Genomic DNA, 25,860 nt, shown 5'->3' on the forward strand with positions numbered 1-25,860 from the left:
TCCATGCCAAAATGCCTCACCTAACCACGCCCGGTTTTTACCCACCGTAGGACTGCTAAGTACTCGTCTCGTGTGAGATGGATACAAGGCTTCATGAAACAAATGCCAATGAGGCACACATGCATGAGATCTGATCCGTTCATCAAGGATTTAAGTTGTAAAAATGCTATAAAGCTAAAATCAGACTGCTTATTTCATCACTAGGGCCACACATATATGAGAAAGGTTAACGGCTAGAAAAAAAATCCAATGGTGACATTATATGTTTAAGTTTTGCCTACCTGATCGGTGCATTGGCCTGACATTTTGGCCCAGAAACATCCAAAACTCACCCTACCTGAAAGCTGCCCGTATCTTGTACGTGCATTTCAAGTTCGCACGTGCTCCGCGAAGCCCTAATCCATCTCACGCGAGGGAGTACACATATCATTCGTCCGACCCAAGAATGAAAAAACGGGAGTAATACTCTAGCCGATTATGACGCTTGATACGCAGGCGCGCAGAAATAGTGTATGTGACACAAAACAACTCAGAATCAACCGACTAAATTGTGGAATCACTGTTTTAAGCCACATCCCTAAAATCAGATCGGTTGAACAACTGTCCTATCTCATTCGCAGACACTTAGTTGCCGAAATACGACCGTTGGTTATTATTCATTCTTAACAGTCCAATAAATGTTCACAAATGATTTAGCCAGCCTAATTTTTATTTGATGATGCATCCAAACTGGATCAAATAATTTTGACGGTTTAAATTGACTTATTTGTATTCCACCTATGCAATATCCAATCACCCGCGTACCATCCATCGTACTATGCCAGAGCATCGAAGTTTCCGTCAAGAAACACGCGAGGAGATGCAAATCTAACGGCAGTTTCAGCGCCGGGGGTACTTACGTTGGATGGCCGTTCCGTAATTTATCTAAAGACGGTGGCAGTTTTGTAGTTGGACGCTAAACCGATGGCGTTTTAGGAATCATCGCCGCAGTACAAAGGGAAGGAAACCATCTTTCGCTCTGCAAAGTGCAGAAAGCAGAGGTAGATTTGAGGTGAAAGAGAGAGAGAGAGACACAGAAGAGAAAATCATGGATTCGGACTACGGTGTTCCCAGAGAACTCTCAGATCTCCAGAAGCATCACGCTCTCTACCAGCCAGAGCTCCCTCCCTGCCTTCAGGTCTCCCTCCCTCTCTCTCTCTCTCTCTCTCTCTCTCTCATGCATTGAAAAATCTCTTCTTTTTCCTATCTTTCATTCATATCTCAAGCTTCGATACTGCGATTTTCTTTTCTGTTGTTTCTCGAATCCGAGATCTGGATCGATGTTGTCATTGTTGTTGTTGTGGTAGATTTAATTTATGCTTGGTTGTCGTGTTTTTGGGTATTTTACTTCTTTTTGGTTATTAGATTTTGATCTGAGGTGCGATCTTTCGGAATTTTTATTATTATTATTTATTATTTATTATTATTATTATTAATTTTTTTGTTTTTTGAGATATTGTCTTGTTTGTTTGGCTATGTTTGATTGATTGGAAGAAATATCGGGGCTGGTTTTTGTGTTGCTGGAAGGAATCGTGAATTTCAACTGCGAGTATTTTGTTTATGTAGTTGTAGTGGATTTTTTTTATTTTTTATTTTTTATTATTTTTTTAAAATTTTAAATTTACTTTTGCTGCCGTTGTTTGTTTACCGTTTTGCTGTCAATTTGATTTGGTCTATAGAGAGTGAGTTTGAATTTGAAATGGCGGTGAGTTGACTACATTTGACTTCGTTTTGGAGCTTTTTGGTGCCTTTGATTATAGGGAGAAGATTGTGTGTCCGTTGCAACAGACAGAGGGATTTGATAACTGTATACGTGGGGAACATGTGCCGGATCTGGACCATTCATCCAGTGGGTCCTGCAGTGGATGGACCAAATATAAAAAATCACACTGGTTGGATGATCCTAACCCTCTGAACAAAATCCTTTTGCCCTTTGAAGGTGGACTGTTTCTTGGTATTTCGATTCTAATTTGAAAGCTGCCATTCTGTTGATTAGGATCATCTGATTAGTATGATTTTTGAGATTGGGACCTGGGACCACCTGTTGAATGGTCCAGATCTCATCGACATGTGCTAGATGCATGGATTCTGAGTGTCTGATACAGTTCTATATCAGTGACTGACTCCAAAGTCAGATCCTTGATTACATTTGTATTGTTAATCATTCAAGACTTCTTGTTGTGTATATTGCCATTTTTTTCTAGTCAGTTCAACCTTTTATTTTACTTGTTTATCAATTATTACTGTCAATTCTATTATTCTCCTGTTGGATTTTAAGAATGGAATTGATAGCAGACAGGAAAAAGAAATGTCAAATGAGTCCGCTGTGATCTGCTATCTCAACTTCATTTCACAAGAACAGTTTTGATGGTTATATAACAGCCTTCACTCTTTTGTCTCACCGGACTATATTTCCCTGCATGATTGACACTACAGGAGAGAGGACACCTCTTGTAGCCAATTTCATACTCAAACCTTTTGTGTGATTCCTCCCACTCCTTTCACATTTCCATTTGTCAGGCATTGGATATTGACTTCCACGTCATGTACATTGGATATTGACTTCATTCATACACTTGCATGTAATAACAGTTTGAAGAGTTTCTAACTCTTTATTGGGGTTCAAGCTTATACCTCAATGGCAGACAGGATGCATTTCAACATTGAGGTCTTGGGTTCGAGCCCAGCTTATCTATAATATAAAAAAAACTGTATATTAAATTTAATTTCCTTACCATGTGAGTTAGAGTTATGTTCCTTTATCTGGCTGACAAATCAGAGGAAATTGTACTACTAGGGTGCTGCATAGCCTTTTTAAAAAAAAAGCTGTGGACATAGCCATAGTTCATATATTTCCTTTTCCAAACAATGATCCTATATTCCAGTTCCTTTTGAACAAGTTGCTTAAAGTATATCTAAGCTGCGCAAGTTTACATCTCATTGCTTTGGAGATGAGTTAATAGCCAAAAAATGATAACATGAGAATGGCCTATACTACTGTGTGCATTTGGTACCAATTCTTAATGTTGGCAACTTACCCACCCTGCACGTGGCATACCTGTACCTCTCCAAAGGTCACACTGATTGGATGATCTTAACTGTCTGAAATTGCCGTTGGATTGGGACCATTTTCTTTTTGACCATCCTGAGGAACTTTGAGTTGTACTATTCTTTTAAAACATCTATACGTTTCAATCTCCTATGGTCTGCACTCAAACCTATTGTGTTGAAGGGCACATCTATTCTGTTTGGTAGAGCACTTATTTTAATTTCACAATGATTGGATAATCTCAACCATCTGATATTACCATTGAATTTAGACCATTATCTTTTTGACCAAGGTATTGAGGAACTTTGAGTTGCACTCTTCTTTCTTAAACTTGTACATTTTTTCTTAACCTTGAGTTGCACTCTTCTTCTTCTTCTTCTTCTTCTTTTTTCTTCACGTTTACATGCTTTAATCCCACCTTGTGTATTGTAGGCCCCATCCATTCAATTTGGTATAGATCCCTTTTGTTAATTTTACACAAGTACACATTTTTTAAAATATCATTGTAAAGCCTTTTCTTGTAAAAAACTCATTCTGAGAAGGCAGCGTTAATTGTGATGGCACGTCATAGCATGCTTTTTATCATATAATTTCATCGTGAACAGGGAACTACAGTGAGAGTAGAGTTTGGTGATTCCACCACTGCTGCAGATCCTTCTGATGCCCACACGATCAGCCGGTCCTTTCCCCATACGTATGGTCAGCCTTTGGCTCACTTCCTGAGAGCAACTGCCAAGGTCTCTGAGGCTCAGATCATAACAGAGCATCCACCAATGAAGTACGTTCTTCTTATTCCTACTCTCCTCTTCTTTTTTTCTTTACACACACACACACGCACACACACACACTCCCACACACTCACTCACGCCTTAGTGGAATTTCACCACCTATGGGTACTCGAACCTTTGACCAGGTGTTGAAACTCCTTAGAGTCTACCACTGGAGCAAGAGTAATAAATATTTTTTCTTTATATTTCATATTATCAGAATTTGAAAATCATAATGCTCTGCTTGTTAGTTTTATTAAATAAGCTTTTTCTATATTTGTGATTGCCAAGCTCGAAGTACGCTTGTCTGGATCTACTGCTTGAATCTGATGCATTTTTCATTCCTTTATGAGAAGGTGATTAGGCTAACTATTCAAGAAATGTTAAAGATCGCTAATTTAAGGCAATCGGGTGGAATATCTAAATCGAATAATCCTGCTGCTCCAAAATGACATGCTTCCATGGCACATGACTAGGATGGCATTATTTTTGAAGTTCTTCCTGTTCCCTGTTGCAGTTGCTTTTGATAAATAAGCTGCCGTCTAGCGTAGCATATGACTAGGATGAAATTATTTTTGAAGTTCTTCCTGTTCCTTGTTGTAGTTGCTTTTGATAAATAAGCTGCCGTCTAGCGTAGGAATTTAATTCAATCATGTTCCAAGTAAAGCATGTTTCTTTTCTGTGATCCGAATCATTTAAGGTTGAAGTCTTTTGTGAATCACAAGCATGTCATTGGTGCCTGCGTATGTGCAACTTATAAAGCTGTGGCGTACTTCTGGGCTTGTCAGTCCAGTTGGTTCAGCCGTGAATACTTTTCATATAAAATGCTAGTTCTAAATTTGACTTCTGATGGTGGACTTTCTTTTTGAGATCTTCTTCCTTTTTGTGGATTGTTCTTTTATCAAATGTCCGAAAGGTTATGCCTATGGTTTCTCTAGCATAATAGCATTTACTGTTCTAGCCTATGATTCCCATCCGTCGACATGATGAGTTGGCTCAGATCTTTCTGTGCTCATTGTGGAAGTTAATTTAACTTCTGAATAACTGGCCAAATAGCTGTAGTGAAGACATTTTTTCTTGGGCAATCAAAGACTGAGGCTTTTTTTTTTTTTTTTTCTTGCCTTTTTTGTTATTCTTCTTTTAGCCTTCTATACATATTTATTCATTTATTATAAATGTTTGTCTGAAACTTCTTTAGAGCTTTCTTTCTATTCGAATGAGCTCTTTAACTGTACCAGGTTTCCATATTTTTTCACAAGGTGCAATTTCATTTGCTTGTGCCTGTAGATGATCCTAACTAATTTCCATTTTGACACTGCTTGTAATTTTAACTGAGAAGTCAACAGAAATAGCTTCTTGTTTTAGGTCAGAAATAGCTTCTTGTTTTAGGTTTTCTTTTCTTTTATTTGTTCCCTTATACTTCAACATCTCATTTCAAGTACTAATATGCTCAACATGTGAACAAATGCTAGTTGTTTTAACTTTATTCATCATAAAGTATGTGGTTGTGAGGTAGTTGCTTTTGTTATATTCTTTGATGGGTAAATGAGAGCAGAGTAACATTGTTGAACAATTTATTGCAGGGTGGGAGTGGTCTTCTGTGGGAGACAGTCTCCAGGAGGGCATAATGTCATTTGGGGTCTTCATGACGCTCTTAAAGCTCACAACCCTAACAGTATTTTGCTTGGATTTGTTGGTATGTTTTTCTTTTCTTATTTATTTATTATTATTTTTTACAACATGAAGATTAGTATAGGGCTATCACATTTCTTCCTTTTCTTTGTTTATAGTTACATGACTGAACATTTTGAAACAAATTATTTTAGTTTCTCCACAACCTTTCACGTCATGCATTTGTTCTAACCTGAGCGTCTTTATGTTTACCACCAATTATTCTCTTTTGCTCTATTAGCCGCCCCATATTATGGTTGGCCATCCATCTCTTGCTTTCATCTCTCCCTGCTATACGATATCTCTTGTTCTTTTTATATTCCTGGAATCTGTTGCAGGTTTTATCGGAGGCAATATGTTCCAAGATATCTTTTATTACTGTATTGCTCAATTTGGGTTTTGCTTTTCCAAGATATTAGTTTGACATGTTTAGATTTATGAGGGTTTTACCAGTTCTTTTGGAGATGTATGGCTTTGGCAGTTCCTTTTGGTAAAATCATTGATGGTTCAATTTGAATCTCAAATTAACCTGACAGGTGTCACAATAAATGTATTATGCATAATGTTTTGATTATTTTTCTGGCCAATTATTAAATTTTGTTGTTTAAAATGATATGAATTATGATAATGTTCTAATTTATATTATTATAATATGAATTTAAAATTTCATTGCATCTCAGAACCATTATAATGTCATAGGGCACTGTAAAGTGTAGTTTCTATGCTCTATGCTAGGCAGAATATCTGGTCTGCCAGGACATCTTTGTTCTTGCAATTTTGCATGGATTGATTCTCTGCTCCATGTCTTTTGTCAATGTTATGGATGGATTTACATTTTTCCAGACACAATCTGCCTTTTATGGTCAAATGAAATTCTGAAATCATTTCAGCTGAGCGGTCCGCCTTTCATTTCTGATGACAGGTGGAAGTGAAGGTTTATTTGCTCAAAAAATTTTGGAAATCACAGATGATGTTCTTTCTACTTATAAAAATCAAGGTAATTATCGTCTCCATCCTCTTCTTGCATGGGGCATTTCTATGATGTTTCTGAAATTGTCATGAATTTTCATTTCTGTAGAAGGTGACGAACACACTAATATCAATGTGAATCCTGTTTTCTAGATTTGGCAATGGTGGTTTTTTTTTTTTTTTTTGCACAAAATTCTTTATATGTGTACATATGCATGCAGGTGTGGTATATACGTATGCACATGCATGCATGTTACTTTAAGGGCCTGTTTGTTTCACCGATTACTCCGGTAATGTAAAGGAAATGCCAATGATTACAAATTACTTTACATTATCTCATTACAACATTTGCATTTGACCGCCACCGACACTCCCATATTTGGTTTATCGGTGGTAAAATTATAATGATAGCATTTATACATTACTTTAATGTCAAATTATCAACAAAATACATTGATGTCACTCTTTGTATTCAAGAGTTTCATGGTAATGCCATGAAAAAGTGCAATGTTTACAAATTGCTTTTCCCATCTCCTAAATACACATGTATTTTACCAATGATTCCTGTGTTTGGTTTGGCAGTGGTAAAATTGTAATGATGACATATTTCCTTTACATTACTAGGATAATTGGCAAAACAATGTAATGATGACACATTTCCTTTACATTACTGGGATAATTGGCAAAACAAACAGGCCCCAATGAGTGATGCATTCACTCATTCACATGTATGTCTATTTATGGATATATGTTACTTCACAGGTGGTGCATTCATTCATTCATTCACATGAATGCATGTTAGTCTGAGTGGTGGTGCATTCACGCATCACTTGCTTTTACATTGTATATTTGTATTGAAATGCAACTATTTACAGTAGATTGTTAGGAAATTTATTATATGACAAATTGTTGAATATGCATTCCAGAATCCATCTTGTAATAACCTTAATTGAGTTGGAGGAATGGACATTTTTAGTGTCTCTACTTTCAAAGTCCTAAAGCTTTATATTGATATGCGTTGTACTTGTGTAGGTGGTTATGATATGCTAGGACGGACAAAAGATCAAATAAGAACAATTGAACAAGTAAATGCTGCATTAGCTACATGCAAAGCTTTACAGTTGGATGCTCTTGTCATCATTGGAGGTAAATCAATCACTTGCATTCGAATTATAATGCCTTCGGATAAGGCCGTAGTTTCTTATGCTTAGATAAATCCTTTTGAAGGTGTCACATCCAACACGGATGCAGCTCAGCTTGCAGAAACATTTGCAGAAGCGAAATGTTCGACAAAGGTATTTCACATATGTGACAATTTATGAAGTAAAATTGTTTCACTCATCAAGTTAAATAGAGGCATTCTCTGGCCATCATATTCTTAAATTTCCTTGGCAGTAGGTTTTTATATTAGACACACGCACACACCAACATTCGATTGCTTTGATGCTTGATTGTAAAAAAAAAAGGCAGAATATTGGCACTCGTGTAACTGTCCATCTCTTTGTTATTAGTATTCATTAAACTTTCAATATATTTTCTTTCATGTTCCATCTCTCTCTATTCTTCTTTCAATAAGTTTTACTTTTTCAAAGAAATTGATGTTCGATACAAGCTGCTTACATATTTGGGTTTTGCAGGTTGTAGGAGTTCCTGTTACTTTGAATGGAGATCTGAAAAACCAGTTTGTTGAAACTAATGTTGGTTTTGATACAATATGCAAGGTATTCATCATTAATTCCTTAGTATTGTGTTAGCGAGTATTATGATGTCTAGAATATCAGAATTGATGTTAGTAAACTAGTCATTAATGACAGCATTTGTTAGTGAAGTATTTATCATGCATTAACCTGTGATCTTGTGTTTCATTTTTTCATTGAAAACATTTTAACTTTAAGATCCACTTCTATCGATTCTATCCATTTCTCTGTGCCCATTCTTGGCTTCTTACAGCCTGTATCAACGATAGAAGATTTGGATATGTGGTTTTATAGAATAGAAACTTTTTACTTTTTATGTTTCAATCATAAATATGAACAGAGCACTTCCTAGAGTTGTCTGGAACACAAGTTTTCATACGAACTCATTTCTAATGTTTGGTTACATTACATGTTCCATTGAACCATGTGCACATGGCCTCTGTTTCTGAATATATTTTTTCTTCAGAGTATGTAGATTCTAAAACCATTTTGTAATTGTTCATGGATGCTTTGTTCTAATGTTTCAAGATAACAGTAATTTTTTAATTTGGAATCATCCACTTATTAACCCTTGGAAGTTTATTCGCGGAGCCTGGATATTGATTCTGATTCATCTCTTTTGCTCCATTGGTTTTGACCTATGCTATTTACATTCATATGGATGGTGAAGCTTGTTTATTCTCTTGTCTACAGGTTAATTCCCAGCTCATTAGCAATGTATGCACAGATGCTCTCTCTGCAGAGAAGGTAGTTGTTCTAGTTTATGCAATTGTTTCCAAATTGATTGGTTATTTCTTGTAAATTCCTGCCTCAAACTGCTTAGTCCTAAAGGGGTGGAAATAAAATCTGTGCCAATAGTAAATGAACAGATGGCTATGCAAACCATGAAAAGAACTTGAAAAAATATCATGCGTAGTTTCTATTATGAATATGCACGCAACTATTTCCTCGAAGTTGGTTAGTTTTAGATTGGTAACAGAGTTCACCATGACCATCAAATTCTTGTTTGTCAGATTTTTTTTCCTCAAATGTCCTAGTGTCTTTCTATTCTCATATAAGTTTGTTTTATAGTCGCAAGTTGAAACCGGGTACCCATTAATGCAATGTGTTTTTCTTTGGAGTTTTGTCTTTATAAAGATTTTTATGGAGTAATTATTTCTTTTCTGTTCTTCCAGTATTACTATTTTGTTCGACTCATGGGCCGGAAGGCATCTCACGTTGCTTTGGAATGCACTCTACAGTCACGTCCAAATTTGGTCAGTCAGTTTTTATTTAGTTGTTATTATTATTTTCAAATCACCATTATCTGGATAGAGGTATCCTTATCATATCACATGCTGTATAATAATCCAGAGGTATCCTTATCATATCACATGCTATATAATAACACTTGATTTGCTGTTGTTGTTTCTCAGGTCATTCTTGGTGAGGAGGTGGCTGCATTGAAGCTTACTCTTTTTGACATAACGAAACAAATTTGTGATGCAGTTCAAGCAAGGGCAGATAAAGGTTGGGGATCAATAATTCTTTATTCCTTACTGATTATTTTACTCTTTACTGATTCACAATATGTTTCTTGAACAGATAAATATCATGGAGTAATCCTACTGCCAGAGGGTCTTATAGAAAGTATTCCTGAAGTGTATGCTCTCTTGCAGGTAGTTCATGTGGTTAAACAAATTGCACCTATTACTGTACTTGTTTAATTGTAATCTGAGAGCATATTGTTTTTTTTTTTTTTTTTTGGCACAACTGGGTCATTGATGCTGCAATTAATGCTTTAGTCTTATGGTTGCCTTAGGAAATACATGGACTGCATGGACAAGGTGTTTCCATTGATAACATATCTGCACAACTGTCTCCTTGGGCATCTGCCTTGTTTGAATTTTTGCCACCCTTTATTAAGCGACAGGTACTCTACCTTGTTGTCTGTTGATTCAGAGCAAACTTGATATCTTTCTACCTGTTTTATATTAATTTCCTTAACTTCACTGGAATTGACATGTTTTTATCTAAAATTACGATTTCTTTCTATGGTGCAGCTGCTCCTTCACCCTGAATCAGATGACTCTGCACAGTTATCTCAGGTAAGAGGACTAGAACGTGATTGTAAACTCGCCAATGACCAATTTATTTTGGCTGCAGACAATTATGTCAATGTGGGATGGGGTGATTCATGACTCCCAATGCACCAACCTGTCGGTATAAACATATTAAGATTTCAAGTATTATAGTTTTGCATAAAACCTAGAATTAATAAAAATAGGAAAAAACTATTTACATACTCCCGGAAAATTCTAAATCAGCTTCAAGGCCATGCTGACATTGCGTTCATGTTGGTTTAGATTTACCTATGAACTTTGACACTGATGCCTTGACTCATTTCGTGGTTTCCCACACACATAAAGTGGCAGATATGGAGATCCCCCCACTCCAGCAAGTGGAATGGACCTTTAGCTGTAGCACCTTGCCAAAGGAAATCCCTTCTTAGCCTTTCTATCCTTGCCCAAGCCGACTTTGGGCACTTGAACAAGGACATGAAATACAAAGGAAGGTTCAAGACGGTAGCTTTGATGAGTGTGATTCTACCACCAAAGGACGGACATCCGCTCTTCCAAGATGAGAGAGCTTCCTCTCCATCCTTTTAACGATTTTGTTCCACAAGTGTTTAGGCGGTTTGCCTACACAGAAAGGGAGGCTGAGATATGTAGAAGGGAAAAACCCAGCTTGGCAGCCGAAGACATCAACCATCCTGGATGCTTCCGCCTCAGACGTGTGAATCCCAAGAATCTAACTCTTGGAGATGTTGACTTTCAAACCCAACACTACCTCAAAGCACCTCACAATTTTACTTAAGTTGTCCACCGCGGATTCAATAGCTCACAAAAAAATGGTGTTGTCGGCAAATTGGAGATGGGACATACTGAAATCAACATGTTAAACCCTTGGATACCCACGAACTTGCCCCTATTCAGCATTCTGCTAAGTGCCTCCAAGACCACGAACAGGAAGGGAGAGGATCTCTCACTGCCGGAGACCCCTTCAGACTCTGAAAAAGCCGAAAGGGGAGCCATTAATCAAGATAGAGAATTTTGCCGACCGAATGCACACTAGAATCCATTTCCTCTAGCAAGACCCACATCCCATCTAGCACAGAATATAGTCAAGAAACTTCCCGTCGACATGGTCATAGGTATTCTCTAAATCTAGTTTGCAAATGATGTCTTTGTTGCCTACTCGACAGCACAAGTCAATGCACTCTTGAGCCATCAACGTGCTATCCAGGATCTGCCTGTCGGAGATGACAATGCTCTGAGGAGGGAACATGACCTTCAAGAGGACGGAACAAAATCTTTGGGCCAGGATCTTGGGAATGATTTTATAGGGGCTACTGATGAGGCTATTGGGCCTAAAGTCTTTCAGGCTCTCAACTCTCAACCCCCTTCTGATTTTGGGATGATTGCTATGAAAGAATGCCCCATCTCTTATGGCAGCAAGCTTGAACTAAAGAAATCATAAATGAAACTCGTGAAGTCAGCCCTTACCAACTCCTAGAAAACTTGGAAGAAAAGTTTTCTCATGAAGTCGGTGCTATCCAGGATTTACCTGTCGGAGATGAACATGCTCTGAGGAGGGAACATGACCTTCGAGAGGACGGAACGAAATCTTTGGGCCAGGATCTTAGGAATGATTTTATAGGGGCTACCGATGATGCTATTGGGCCTAAAGTCTTTCAGGCTCTCAACCCCCTTCTGATTTTGGGATGATTGCTATGAAAGAATGCCCCATCTCTTACGGCAGCCAGCCTGAACTGAAGAAATCATAATTGAAACTCATGAAGTCAGCCCTTACCAACTCCCAGAAAACTTGGAAGAAAAGGGATACCCATTCAGCCCCCTCGCTTTATCCTTGCTATGTCATGTCCCAAACTCGGGGACTAGGCTCAGAAAATTCCCGATCACCGAATCTGGCGCCGATAGCCTCCGTAATACCCCATTCTTGGCTCTTGGCACTCATATACCAGATTTCAATCCTGGGATCCTACAAGGAGGATTTTCAGCGTAAATTTGTTCCATTAAAGCATAACCATAAGCATAACCCGCAAATAATAACAAGAAGCATCACCACAAATCCACTATAACAAAAAACTTTTGGGTACAAGGCATGGAAGGAAATACAAGATAGATATAACAACTACTCCAGAAGCTCTGCCACACGCTCCTGCCTTAGCTCGACTGCGTCCTAGCATCACCTGCACGCATCTATCGTGCATAAGCTTATCGAAAGCTTAGAGGGTGGTGCAAGTGTGTGCGCAATATATGCATGCTCAGAAAGCAATGTCAGAGTAATGCGGAAAGTGCTGGTAAGTCCATGAATGGAAAAATGTTGGCAAATCTATGAAGGAGATGGTGCTGGCAAATCCATAAATGTTATCAGCCGTACCAAGGCTATGCGATGCAAGGCCTACATATCATATGCAATATGCAACGCAAGCATATCAGTCCTCAATTGGATCCACATATCAATACAATCCATCTCTGGAATCGCATATATCAGCATGGTTCTCCTCTAGAACATCATATATCAGTATATCTCCTCTCTGGGCAATCACCGGGGTCTAGTGCAATGCTGTCAGCCATACCAAGGCTATGCGGTGCAAGGCCTACATGGCCAATGTCATATGCAAGATGCAATCACAAGTCATGCCAGTCCTCATCTGAATCCACATATTAGTACAATTCCTTTCTGGACAATCACTGGGGTCTAGTACAATGCTGTCTTTGGGATGTACTCCTCTCGGACTCGAATCTGATGATAATCGGACCACAGGTCAATCTTCGAAAAGAACTGTGCACCCTGTAGCTGATCAAATAAATCATCAATCCTCGGGAGTGGATACTTGTTCTTAATTGTGACCCGGTTGAGCTCGTGGTAATCCACGCAGAGCCTCAACGAGCCATTATTTTTCCTAACAAATATTACCGGTGCTCCCCACGGCGAACTGCTTGAACGAATAAAACCCAACTTACGTAACTCGTCCAATTGCTGTTGCAGCTCTCGTAACTCCATCGATGTCATACGGTATGGGGCCTTCGAGATAGGCGCGGTACTAGGCACAAGATCAATTTGAAACTCAATATGCTGGTGTGGCGACAACCCCGAAATTTCCTGAAATACGTCAGGGAAATCACAGACAACTGACAACTGATCAATGCTCACTGCTACGGGCTCATCTACGGCATACGACATCAAACAAGATAACGGCTCTCTTCCGGGCTCGGCAACGAACTGGAATTGCGGCAAGTCGGGTATACAGAATGTGACAATCCTCGCAAAACAGTCCAAAACGGCGTGGTACTCGGCGAGCCAATCCATACTCAGGATGACATCGAACTCTGACATCGGCAACACAAACAAGTCGACAGATAAGAAAATCTCCCTCACTAACACGGGGCAAGATCAACAGAATCGACCTAACGCTGCGGTCTTCCTCAAGGGCGTCGACCCTGACAGACCCTCTCTAGCGGACTCTGATAGCAATCCAGTCGAACGGCAGAAGTCCTCGGACATGAAAGAGTGCGAAGCTCCAAAATCAAATAGAACTCGAGCAATGCAATCAGAATCTGGAAGAATACCCTCAACAATTCCTCCTGACGACTGCGGGTCCTGCTGAGCCGCATAGAATATATCCTGAGCTGGCTGGGGAGGTGCTTGTCCCCTCGGAGGTCTTTGCTGCTGCTGCCGTGGCGGCCTAAACTGCTGCCTCGGCTGCTGCTGGGGCCTCGGCGGCTGAGGTGGTTGCGGTCGCTGCTGCTGCGGTGGAGGCTTCTGTGGCGCTCTCGGCTGCTGCTGCTGAGGGCGAGGACACTCTTGCCTACGGTGTCCTATCCCACCGCATCCATAACAAGTGCCCGTAAATGGCCTCTGAGGCTGTGCTGAAGGCGCTGCTGGTGCTCTGGTTGCTGGGCGGGCTGTACACCTCTGCTGAGATCGGGGCTACTGCTGCTGGGGGCCACCGGAGGGGGCCTTCTTTCGGTTTCCCCTCTGACCACGATCTTTCTGTGAACCTGCTCACTCAGCCTCATAAACCTGGGCTCTTTGCACTACCTCCTCGAAGGTTTGAAGCATATGGCCAATAACATGGCCCCTGAGACCATAACATAAGCTATTCTTAAAACGGCGGACCTTTTGCCCCTCATCTACCAAGTACGTCGCGTGTCTGGAAAGCGCGACAAAGCGAGCCGTGTATTGAGCCACGGTCGTATCTCCCTGTACTAGAGTCTTGAACTCCAGTGCACGCTGCTGACGAATGTGGTCGTGGAAATATTGCCGGTCAAACCGGTCCACGAAGTCCTCCCATGTCTAAACGAAATCAGGCCCTGCAGCATAGGCGACGGAGGCCCACCAATGCTCGGCCTCACCCTCAATTATACATACCACCAATGGGACCCGCTGCTGGGTCGTACATCTCATGGTCTCAAACATCTTCTCCACTCGGGAGCGCCACCTCTTTGCTGCACTCGGATCGGGCTCTCCCTGGAATCGCTGGTGATTGAGCCGAAGAAAATCTCGCAATAGGGCGCTCACGCGCTCCTGCTCTTCCTGCTCCGGGGTCTTAGGGGGGCGCTTGTTTTACCCATGGAGGGCGGCTGTCACAGCCTGGAGCATCTGCTGCAACTGATCGGCACTAACTGACACGGTAGGGGCTGCGCTGGTCTTAGACGGGGGCGTAGGGTCTGTAGGAGTCTCGGGTGTGGGAGTAGGAGGCTTAGGTGGGGGAACGGGAACTGCGGGTGGTGGAATGAGAATCTCAGGTGGAGGAATGGGAACCTTAGGCAGTGGAGTGGGGTTTGCTCTGGCGCCTTGCCTAGGCGGCATGACCTACAGAAAAGAAAAAAGGTGCCTATCAACCTTGAGAACCCTCAAAGGCTCAGACGTTAGGGAATTAAATTAGAGGGTTACGCACTCGAGACCTAATCGTCCTAAGCTCATATCAGATATGTGATGTTGTTCTTAGTTATTCCCAGGTTATGCTCTAATACCAACTCCCGTCACACCCCATTGTCAGACGGCCTGGATAGAATACATACCTCAAGTGGGTCCCATTGGATGTGGGCCACCAGGTGGTGGGCCAGCTATTGCCCCCCCCCCCCCCCCACAAACATCACAGTGGAGTCCAGAAGGTTTTAACGGTGGGCGTTATCTCCTGCTGTCCAGCAACGTTCGCTGCTGCTGGACGATGTGGATGGAACACATTTGGTGGGTCCCACTGCTGCTGGGCAGCGTGGTATGAAACATGTACATCATGGTAGGTCCCACCGTCCTTGCTGGATGGTGTGGACAGACACATACATTACGGTGGATCCCACCGTCACTACTTGGACGGTGTTGATACAATACATGCATCACGTCAGGGCCCCACCGTCTTGGACGGATGAAACAAAAGCATCAAGGTGGGGTCCCATGTCCAGATGTGGACGGCGTGGATAAAACACTTACATCAGTGGGTCCTACTGTCCATGACTGGATGGTGGACGGTGTGGATATGAAACACATACAACATGTGGGCTGCACCATCCCTTGCTGGACGGTGGACATCATGGATGAATGCATGCATCAAGTGGGGTCCACGTACACGTAGCCCACTTGATTTGAATCAAGCTGATATTTGTATTTTCCCATCGTCCAAGCCTGTTGGACGGTGAGGATGAAACACACCTCGGTGGGCCCTGCAGCTGCTGGACAGTGTCCAACAGCCCATTCGATGGACAGCCTGAATATGATACATACATCAGGGTAGGGTCCACCAGGGTGGCCACACGGCCCTGGGATCAAGCCAATGTTTGTGTTTTTCCTCTCATCCAGGTTGGCCCGAAATTGACAGCAAGGTGGGCTCCACCAACTGGACGTCCAGCCCATCTGGAACTTGCTGGACGTCCAGAAAATTCTGGACAGTGGATGTCTCATACATGCATCATTAGCTGGGCCATCATATAAGGAAAGGAGAGAGAAGGGAAGAGAGAAAAAGAGAAGCACCCACCTCAAATTTCCTCCTTCCACCTTCAGATTTTATAGCTCCAGGAGGGTTGATTTAATAGTTGAGATGGGGCATAGATGGTTGGATTAGGAGGAATAAGCTTGGAAGAGGGCTGAATTTCTCTCTAATGGCTTCTCTCTTGTTAGGGAAGATGAGAAACGAGGGAGAAAGGGAAGGAGAGAGATAAGAGAGAGAGAGAGAGGATAGGTAGGTAATCATTGCTAGGCTACAAATGATTGCACATGGGGTAAAGAGAAGCATGCTTAAAATGATTGTGTAAGAAGCATGAGGCTAGGGTGACATCATCCTACCCTAGGTAGGTTAGGGTGATGTCACCATCATGATTGCTTATAGAAATATTTCTCTACCTGGACACCTCGGGTCACGCAACATGCGATCAACGGGCGGGACAGAGCTCGGGTTACATCTCACAATCTAAGCGTCGCATTGACGCATGAGACGTGGTGTTGGAACTACGACGACGGTGCGGTTGCAATGGTATAGGTCTCGAGTTTAGTCAGCTTGGGTTCACAGGACGCGAATAAAGGTCGCTCGCAAACACTATCTACTCGGGTGGTTGAGATGAGCATTTGCACCTGGCTGAGTTTGCATATAATAATAGCTATCAGACGATTATTGGTATGGCTCCCTTTGAGGCCTTGTATGGCAGATCATGTCGATCCCCTAGTTGTTGGGCCGAGGTTGGAGAGCACTGTCTCCTAGGTCCCGAGCTTGTGCAGTAAATGTTAGAGGTTATCGATATCATCAGGTAGAGGATGCGCATAGCTCAAAGTCGATAGAAGAGTTTTGCTGATTATCGGCGTCGTCCCTTGGAGTTTGCAGTTGGAGACTGAGTGTATCTCAAGGTCTGACCCATGAAGAGTGTTGTTTGATTTGGAGCGAGGGATAAGCTTACCCCGATATTTATTGGACCTTTTGAGATCACTGAGCGCGTTAGCGTCATGGCCTATAGGCTCGCCTTACCACCTGAGTTGTCTGGCATCCACAACGTTTTCCATGTTTCTATGCTGCGGAAATTTGGGTCAGACACTATTTCCGTGATTGATTGGCAGCCACTTGAGGTCCGTGAGGATGCTTCCTACATTGAGTAGCCAATTCGCATCCTTGATCGGAAGGAGCAGGTCCTCCGTACCAAGGTCATTCCTTTGGTGAAGGTGCAGTGAGGTCATCATAGTGCTGATGAGGCATCTTGGGAGCGCGAGGCTGAGATTAGAGAGCGTTATCCCCATTTTTTCGTAGATTGATTATGCTTTGTATTTTATTGATTGATATATCTATATATGCAATGCCATGATTCCTCTTCCTTCTCATTTTGTTCTGCGTGATAGTAAATTTCAAGGACGAAATTTTTATTAGGAGGGGAGAGTTGTCAGGCCTGTGTTCTGGTACCATTTCATTCCTTAGGATCCCGCGATCCTTTCTATCGAATTCCCGCGACCCGCGACCTGTAGATAACGTTTGCGAACAATCCTGAGTCGCGTCCTGTGAATCCGAGCCGACTCAACTCGAGACCTATACCATTGCGATCGTGCCGTCGCCGCGGTTCCAACGCCGCGTCTCATGCGCCAATGCGACGCTTAGATTGTGAGATGTGACCCGCGCTTTATCCCTGCCGTTGATTGCATGTTGGGGGACCCGAGGTGTCCAGGTAGAGAAATATCTTTACAAACAATCATGATGGTGACATCACCCTAGCCTACATAGGGTAGGATGATGTCACCCTAGCCCCATGCTTCTTACACAATCATTTCAAGCATGCTTCTCTTTACCTCTTGTGCAATCATTTGTCTAGCCTAGCAATGATTACCTATTTATCCTCTCTCTCTCTTGTCTCTCTCTCCTTCCCTTTCTCCCTCATTTCTCATCTTTCTTAGCAAGAGAGAAGTCATGGACATCCCACCATTAGAGAGAAATCCATCATTCTTCCAAGCTTATTCCTCCTAATCCAACCATTTATACCCCATCTCAACTATTAAATCAACCCTCTTGGAGCTCTAGAATCCGAAGGTGGAAGGAGTAAATTTGAGGTGGGTGCTTCTCTCTCTTTCTCTCTTCCCTTCTCTCTCCTTTCCTTGTATGATGGCCCACCTGATGATGCATGTATGGGACATCCACCGTTCAGAATTTTCTGGACGTCCAGCAAGTTCCAGATGGGCTGGACGTCTAGTTGGTGGAGCCCACCTTGCTGTCCATTTTGGGCTAGCCTGGGTGAGAGGAAAAACACAAATATTGGCTTGATCCCAGGGCCGTGTGGCCGCCTTGGTGGACCCTACCATGATGTATGTATCATATCCAGGCCATCCATCGAATGGGCCAGTAGCCCAGGACGGTGTGTCCAGCAGTTGCAGGGCCCACCGAGGTGTGTTTCATCATCACCGTCTAGCTGGCCTGGACGATGGGAAAATACAAATATTAGCTTGATTCAAATCAAGTGGGCCACGTGTACGTGGACCTCACCTGATGCATGCGTTCATCCATGTTGTCCATCGTCTAGCAAGGGATGGTGGAGCTCACATGTTGTGTGTGTTTCATATCCACATCGTCCACCGTCCAGTCATGGACGGTGGGACCCACTGATGTAAGTGTTTTATCCGTGCTGTCCACATCTGGATGTGGGACCCCACCTTGATGCTTGTGTTTCATCTAGACCGTCCAAGACGATGGGGCCCTGACGTGATGCATGTGTTGTATCAGCACCGTCCAAGCAGGGACGGTGGGATCCACCATAATGTATGTGTCTGTCCACACCGTCTAGCAGGGACGGTGGGACCTACCATGATGTACGTGTTTCATACCACGCTACCCAGCAGCAGTGGGGCCCACCAGATGTGTTCCATCCACATCGTCCAGCAGTAGCTGGATGCTGCTAGACAACAGGGGCTAAACTCCCACAGTTAAAACCTTCTGGACTCCACTGTGATGTTTGTGAGGGCCCAGTAGCTGGCCCACCACCTCGTGGCCCACGTCCAGTGGGACCCACTTGAGGTATGTATTCTATCCAGGCCGTCCGACAATGGGGCGTGACATGCTAAGGGCCTCAGCTTCCACCTCCAAGATCCTATCGAACATTAGGTTGTCTGGGCTCAGCTGCATCCACTTCTCTTCTGAGAGGAGACTCGAGTAGTAGGTGACGACGTCATCACAGATGCAGGCTTTATCTATCCATCTTATTAATGGAGAATTGGTAATACATTAAAACAGAGATAGCAAAGCTAGAAAACCAAGAAAAAACAATGAAATTATTTGGGAAAAAAACATTGTTACAAAAAAGAAAAAGAAATTCATAGATGCTGAGTCTATTGACATGCCTAACTTGCTTATTTCAAGTCCTTGTTATATGGTGCCATGATTTTGTGCTTTGCATTTTTTGTTCAGATTGAGACGGAGAAACTCCTAGCGCAGTTGGTAGAGAATGAGATGAACAAGAGATTGGTAAACTTCAATGCTGCAGGTTCATTATCTTTATCCTTAATATTTTGGTAGACTGACATATTAGTGGATCTGTTCAGAAAGAAGGTACTTACAAAGGAAAGAAATTCAATGCTATCTGCCACTTCTTTGGCTATCAGGCCCGGGGTTCTTTACCATCGAAGTTTGACTGTGACTATGCCTATGTATGTTCTAAACAACAGCAGCCTTCTTTCCTTTTCCAGTTATCTTGATGATCTGTGCATGATTAAGAATCAAATCTGTGCAGGTTCTTGGGCACATCTGCTATCACATTCTAGCTGCCGGTTTGAATGGATACATGGCAACTGTGACCAACCTGAAAAATCCCGTGAACAAGTGGCGATGTGGTGCTGCTCCAATTACAGTATGTTCTCTGTTCTATTTAATTAGATCAAAATGCTCGTTAGTTCTGATTTCTACAAGGAAATGTCAGAGATTTTTTCCTGAAGCAAAAATGGAGAAATTGGAAGTTCCATACAAAAATGAAATCAGCTTACCTTTTACCTCAACAGGAAAAAAGGGATCTTCAGTGCTGCCTTCTAATTCTTCGTGGTGTTTTCTCATAAAAAGAAAATTTCTTTTTTAATTTAGAAGTGTTGTTTTCTCATAAAGACAAACTCTCTCTCTCTCTCTCTCTCTCTCTCTCTCTCTCTCTCCAATTTATGAACTTGTTCTGATTACTGAGGTATTGACTGTAGCATTTGTGGATTTTCTTATCCTTGATATCATTCATAACGGAGAAGCATAACATGGCGTTTTCTATGGATCTTAGGCAATGATGACTGTAAAGCGATGGTCGCGGGGTCCTAAGGCCATCTCAATAGGCAAACCTGCTGTTCACCCTGCTACTATTGACTTGAAAGGCAAAGCATATGAGTATGTCCCCAAGTCTCTATTGCTCTGACTTACTGGAGTTTTGCTTGTTGAAATCTTCCTCAGAATCTGGATTCTTTGTATACTTGAGGGCATGTTTTGGATACAAGGAATTGGAGGGAAACTATGGAAAAAGTAATGATTATCCAATGATTGTTTCTTTGAACATTGTTGAAAAATGGATTCCATAGTTACGGGTCCTGTTTGGATAGAAAGTGGAATCCTCAGATTTATTAGACAACGATCACCTAGTTTTTGGCACTAGAGAATCCTGATTGTGGATAAGTTTAATGATTACTTTGTGGAATCCACGCATCCAAACAGCCTAACTGTCTTTTCAGTGGAAAAAGTTTTTCTATTACCATATGGATTTTTATCCAAACATGCCCTAAATAGAAATGATTTTGTACAACAGCCTGTGAAGTCATTTAAACTTTGTACAATATTTAATTAATTAAAGAAAAATGGCTTCCTTTGCTATCTTTATCTTATTTCTTTTTAATTTTTTGATTTCTAAAAAGGATGTGCTGTGGTGTGCACATAGATATGAATATCTGTATCGTATCGGCCGTATCATATCCGTGTCAACACTAGACGAAACGTGATACGTATTGGTCCGATATGAGAAAAGTGACCCGTATTGGCCAATATGGGCCGTATCAATGTCGATACGGGGCCGAAACAAGCCGATACACCCATAAAAGCCTAATTTTTAATTTTTTTTTTTTTTTTTTTTTTCAAAATTTCACTCGTCTTTTTTTTTTTTTTTTTCCCATTTAAACCACGGAAGAAACTCATTTTAGGCTAGATCTAGACCTATTTAGGGATCAAAACAAATTATTTTAATGGGATTCGACAAAAGGAAGCGAAGCGGACCATTATGGGAACAATCGGAGAGAAGGGTAAACCTTCACTTTCATTTTTATATTTTCATCTTCTTTTTGTTGTATTTCAATGTAATGGGCCCTAGTTCACCAAATCATGCTTGATTTGTGTTTAATTAGGGCCCATTTAGTTGACATTCAACAAATCAAATCAACATACAACATTCTCATCAAAGAAGGGTCCGATACACCATTGAATACATTGTCAAAACACACACACTCACAAAAGATAGATTCTTGGATATCTCTTTTTCTTCTTCTTCTTCTCCTTCTTCTTCCTTGTTTTTTTTTTTTTTTTTTTTTTTTAATTTTAATTTTTTTTTTTAAATTATTTATTTTCTCTTTTTGCTTAAAAAATTTTCTGACCGATACGGGCAGATACAACCCCGTTATCATTTTTCCGCTGGCCCGATACACCAACCGATACTGACATTCAGAACCATGGGTGTGCATAATGCCATCACCATTTACCCATCGATATATGTGGCATACGTGTAAGCCAATTTAGACCAGTCCAAATCATGACCTCCATTCTGAATGGACTAAAGCTGAAAATCACACTAATTGGATGTCAGACCACTGTGATGTCAGAAAGGCTTCTCATTAGTCGAGGTAGGACTCTTAAGTCCTAACTGCAGCCTATGAGTGTTGATGCCTAAGGGAAATGAATGATCATAAATGATACTGTAGCTTAAGAGCTCTTTCCTCAAATGTTATCTGCAGCAAAGCAACATGTTGTCTTCTTAATGATATTCTAATAGTAAAACACCTTGTTTTTGCTCGATTAGTCTTCATTCCTTTCTGACCAATAGAAAGATGTGCAGATCTTAGCTATTGTACATAATCCTTGCTGCCTTGAGCTGATTGGGGTTTTGGTACAGGATGCTGAGACAAAACGCCGCAAACTTTTTGATGGATGACTTCTACCGAAACCCAGGGCCTCTTCAGTTTGAAGGCCCAGGCTCAGATGCTAAGGCCCTGACCCTGTGTGTCGAAGATCAGGACTACATGGGACGGATCAAGAAGCTCCAGCAGTACCTTGACAAGGTTCCCTTCCCAACTGTGTTGCTTTTGTTTTATTACTTTTCATTTTTTCATCTCATAGCCCTTCTGAGTGCTGCATCCATATTCATTATAATCTATATGAAAACGGCTGATACCCGATGGTTTCATTGGCCGGCCACACTGATACTCATGGTTGAAGCCAGTACCATCATGTATAACAGTATAGGGATATTTTGATCCGTGTGTGTATGTGTGTGGTGTGTACTTATGGTTGAAGCAGATACCATCATGTATAAGGATATTTTGATCTGCGTGTGCACGTGCGCATGCGTCTTTACTCTGTGTGTGCACATGCGCACATTCGCAGCTGATGGCTGCAATAAATATAAGGCTAGCACTGGGCCAGGCAAAATCAATATTTTGAGTAGGCCCAGCTGAATAAAACCCATCTCTGCCAGTTTAGAATCCATGCCCGAGGACCACCCCATTGCCAGGCCTAAATAAATTGCTGGTAGATTAATTTATATTATTTCCATTTCTCATGGACGAGGACACTCCCTCACCCTGTGTTTGTGTGCATAGTGATAAAAATCTTGTTCTTGGCAATTTCTCAGCCTGGAAATTTCTGGGGAGATTTAAAAAAATTTGAGGTTTTTTTGGGATATTATTGGGAAAATCTCCCGAAAATGAAATATTTGATGTGATAAATATATATTATATATATATATATATAATCTGTCTGCACGCGTGTGTGTGAAATGTAACTTCCCATGAGGTCAAGCTGTGTGGGCTCCACCATGATGTGTATCGAACATCCACACGGTGCATTTGCTGTCTCTAGGTTACGGGATATCCCAAAAATCAGCGGTATCTAGAACTCAAGTGGGACACCATCTGAAACAGTGAAATCATGCCTAAAACATCTAAAAGCACTTGTTGGGGCCAGCTGAGTTTTGGATACGGCTGAAACTTGGTGTGACCCCTCATCCAAGTGGGACACATGATGGATGGGTTGGATTTCTAAATCACATCTCAGTCGGCCATATAAATGATCATGAAGATTTTATATATATATATATATATATATATATATATATAAAATCTGTCACACACACACACACACACACACACACACACACATATATAAAATCTGTCTGCACACGTGTGTGTGAAATGTAACTTCCCATGAGGTCAAGCTGTGTGGGCTCCACCATGATGTGTATCGAACATCCACACCGTGCATTTGCTGTCTCTAGGTTACGGGATATCCCAAAAATCAGCGGTATCCAGAACTCAAGTGGGACACCATCTGAAACAGTGAAATCATGCCTAAAACATCTAAAAGCACTTGTTGGGGCCAGCTGAGTTTTGGATACGGCTGAAACTTGGTGTGACCCCTCATCCAAGTGGGACACATGATGGATGGGTTGGATTTCTAAATCGCATCTCAGTCGGCCATATAAATGATCATGAAGATTTCAATGGGTGGATATCAACTCTCAATTGTTGTCTATGGTGTGGCCCACCTAAGTCATGGATTGCTCTGATTTCTAGGCCCGTGGCCCACCATGGAAGGAGGCATCTGATTGATGGGGTGGGTGCCCATCACACATCACGTCGGGGCCCACAGAGCTCAACCTCATAGTACCTTTTCGACACACACACGGCAAATTCCTTGAGGTTTATACTATTTTGCAAGCTAACATCACGACAAAAAAATGCAATATATTAAAATTTTCCGGTATTTTGAAAATCTTGCAATAGTAGTATTCAGTGTATTTTTTGTGATATTATCATGAGTTTTTCAAAATCTGCTATATTTGTCACTGTTCATGGGTGCAATAAATTACTGGCGAAGTCATTTAAGGCAGCCCTTTTTCTTCTTTACAAATCTCTACCCACACACAACAATCTGCCCAATACCCATTTAAGCCATTCTTTTATGGGTTGGGATGAGAACTGGCAGGAATCTGTTCAATACCCGGTGGCCTATATTTAAAACAAAAGACACGCGTGTCTAGTATTTCTTGATTGTATTGCATTCTGTTTTCTTTTCCCTTCTTTAATGCCCATTTTTCTTTTCAGGTGAAGTGCATTGTGAAACCAGGTTGTTCACAAGATGTACTGAAAGCAGCCCTTAGTGCCATGGCTTCTGTTACAGACATTCTTACTGTAATGACTTCACCTTCCAGTGTTCAGACTCCCTTCTAAGTTAAATGAAACTTGCCATCTCCTTAAAGAGTCCAAGCAATAGCAGCACACACAAGGCCCTGAGCCCTTTCATATTTGTTTTCTTCATATTTTTATTCTCTATGATATCATTAGGAAATTAGGATGCTTTTGCATTTATTTTAACACTCTCTCTGCCAAGCATTTTGTAGCCTGCTTTAGGCCTGAAACTTGAATATGATAGTACAATAACCGTGAGTCTTGTTAATGTACTGTTTTTGGGAATGCGATACAGGCGTTCTGTCCTGTAGAAGAAAATTTTTAACTCTCTAGGTGGACAAATGCACCTACTGAAATGTAGGCTGTTTCCAAACATATTTTTTTGAACTGCCTGTTTGACATGTGGCCCAGCTGATGAACGGACCAGCCTGATGTTGGCCATGCCATCAGCACGGTGATTTGCTGTCGCAGGTGTGAATGATTCAGGCATTTTGCCTTCCTGTAGAAAAAAAGAAAAAGAAAAATCCAAATTGACCTTTGTGAATCTTCCATGAAAGCTAAAACCATAACCGTGGAGTCTCCTAGTGATGTGGATGACGGGGGCAGAGATTTTTTGAAAAAGGAGTTTTGCTACAAACAGAAGGGCCAGCCTTTTAGTCTTTGGAATATCTGAGCTGTGTCCGGTGGGCCACACCATGCTGATTACCTAGCTCAATAGTCAAGCCGGTCCACTCTTTGGGTGGGCAGATGCATGCATTGGAATGTGGACAGTTGGCAATTTTTCTAAAGTATGTTGTTGTACATTTGTGGCACAGCTGATGAATGGACCAGCCTGATTTTGGCCATGTCATCAAGATGGTGTGATTCATGTCGCAGGTGTGCATGATTCAGTCATTTTGCCCTCTAGAAGAAAAGTTCAAACCGTCTGAAACCGTTGGAGTTTCGGAGTGATGTGAATGGCAAATGCGAAGAGTTTGGGTTAAGGCATTTTGCTACGGACCTTCCGAGGATCCTAGTATCTGAAATATCCTACTTGTGCACAAGTGGGAAAACCTGTTAGTGCATTGATTTGTGCACATTTTTGTCAATCATATGACATTTGAGCCTTAAGAAGTTGAAAACCGAAAACAAAGGGACATGAAGCGTCAAGAAGCGAAGAACGTGTAAATTAAGATGCCTCAGCGATCCTCACCTTATATCCAAAACAACTTAGTCTTTAGATGTATTA

The 25,860-nt window shown here is 41.5% G+C and overlaps 1 protein-coding gene across 1 annotated transcript; it reads left to right on the plus strand.

Annotated features, from left to right (window-relative positions):
- Window positions 1-900: 900 nt before the first annotated feature.
- LOC131222339 (pyrophosphate--fructose 6-phosphate 1-phosphotransferase subunit alpha) lies at window positions 901-24,712 on the plus strand. Its single transcript, XM_058217366.1, has 19 exons — window positions 901-1,177; window positions 3,694-3,866; window positions 5,439-5,551; window positions 6,449-6,523; window positions 7,528-7,641; window positions 7,723-7,790; window positions 8,133-8,216; window positions 8,886-8,939; window positions 9,368-9,448; window positions 9,608-9,701; window positions 9,777-9,850; window positions 9,994-10,104; window positions 10,235-10,279; window positions 19,627-19,683; window positions 19,761-19,865; window positions 19,949-20,065; window positions 20,474-20,577; window positions 22,340-22,505; window positions 24,549-24,712. The coding sequence occupies exons 1-19, from the start codon at window positions 1,088-1,090 to the stop codon at window positions 24,672-24,674; spliced, it is 1,851 nt and encodes a 616-aa protein (XP_058073349.1). The 5' UTR covers window positions 901-1,087; the 3' UTR covers window positions 24,675-24,712.
- The last annotated feature ends 1,148 nt before the right edge of the window (window positions 24,713-25,860 follow it).

Source organism: Magnolia sinica, chromosome 13 (assembly GCF_029962835.1).
Source record: "Magnolia sinica isolate HGM2019 chromosome 13, MsV1, whole genome shotgun sequence".
Taxonomy (NCBI): Eukaryota; Viridiplantae; Streptophyta; class Magnoliopsida; order Magnoliales; family Magnoliaceae; genus Magnolia; species Magnolia sinica.

What these genes read in the sequence shown, in the direction of transcription:
- LOC131222339 (XM_058217366.1), top strand. Translation starts at nt 1,088, where the DNA reads ATGGATTCGGACTACGGTGTTCCCAGAGAACTCTCAGATCTCCAGAAG. An exon ending in TGCTCTTGTCATCATTGGAG is followed by an intron (nt 7,642 to 7,722) that starts GTAAATCAATCA and finishes ATCCTTTTGAAG; the next exon opens with GTGTCACATCCAACACGGAT. An exon ending in TACAGTCACGTCCAAATTTG is followed by an intron (nt 9,449 to 9,607) that starts GTCAGTCAGTTT and finishes GTTGTTTCTCAG; the next exon opens with GTCATTCTTGGTGAGGAGGT.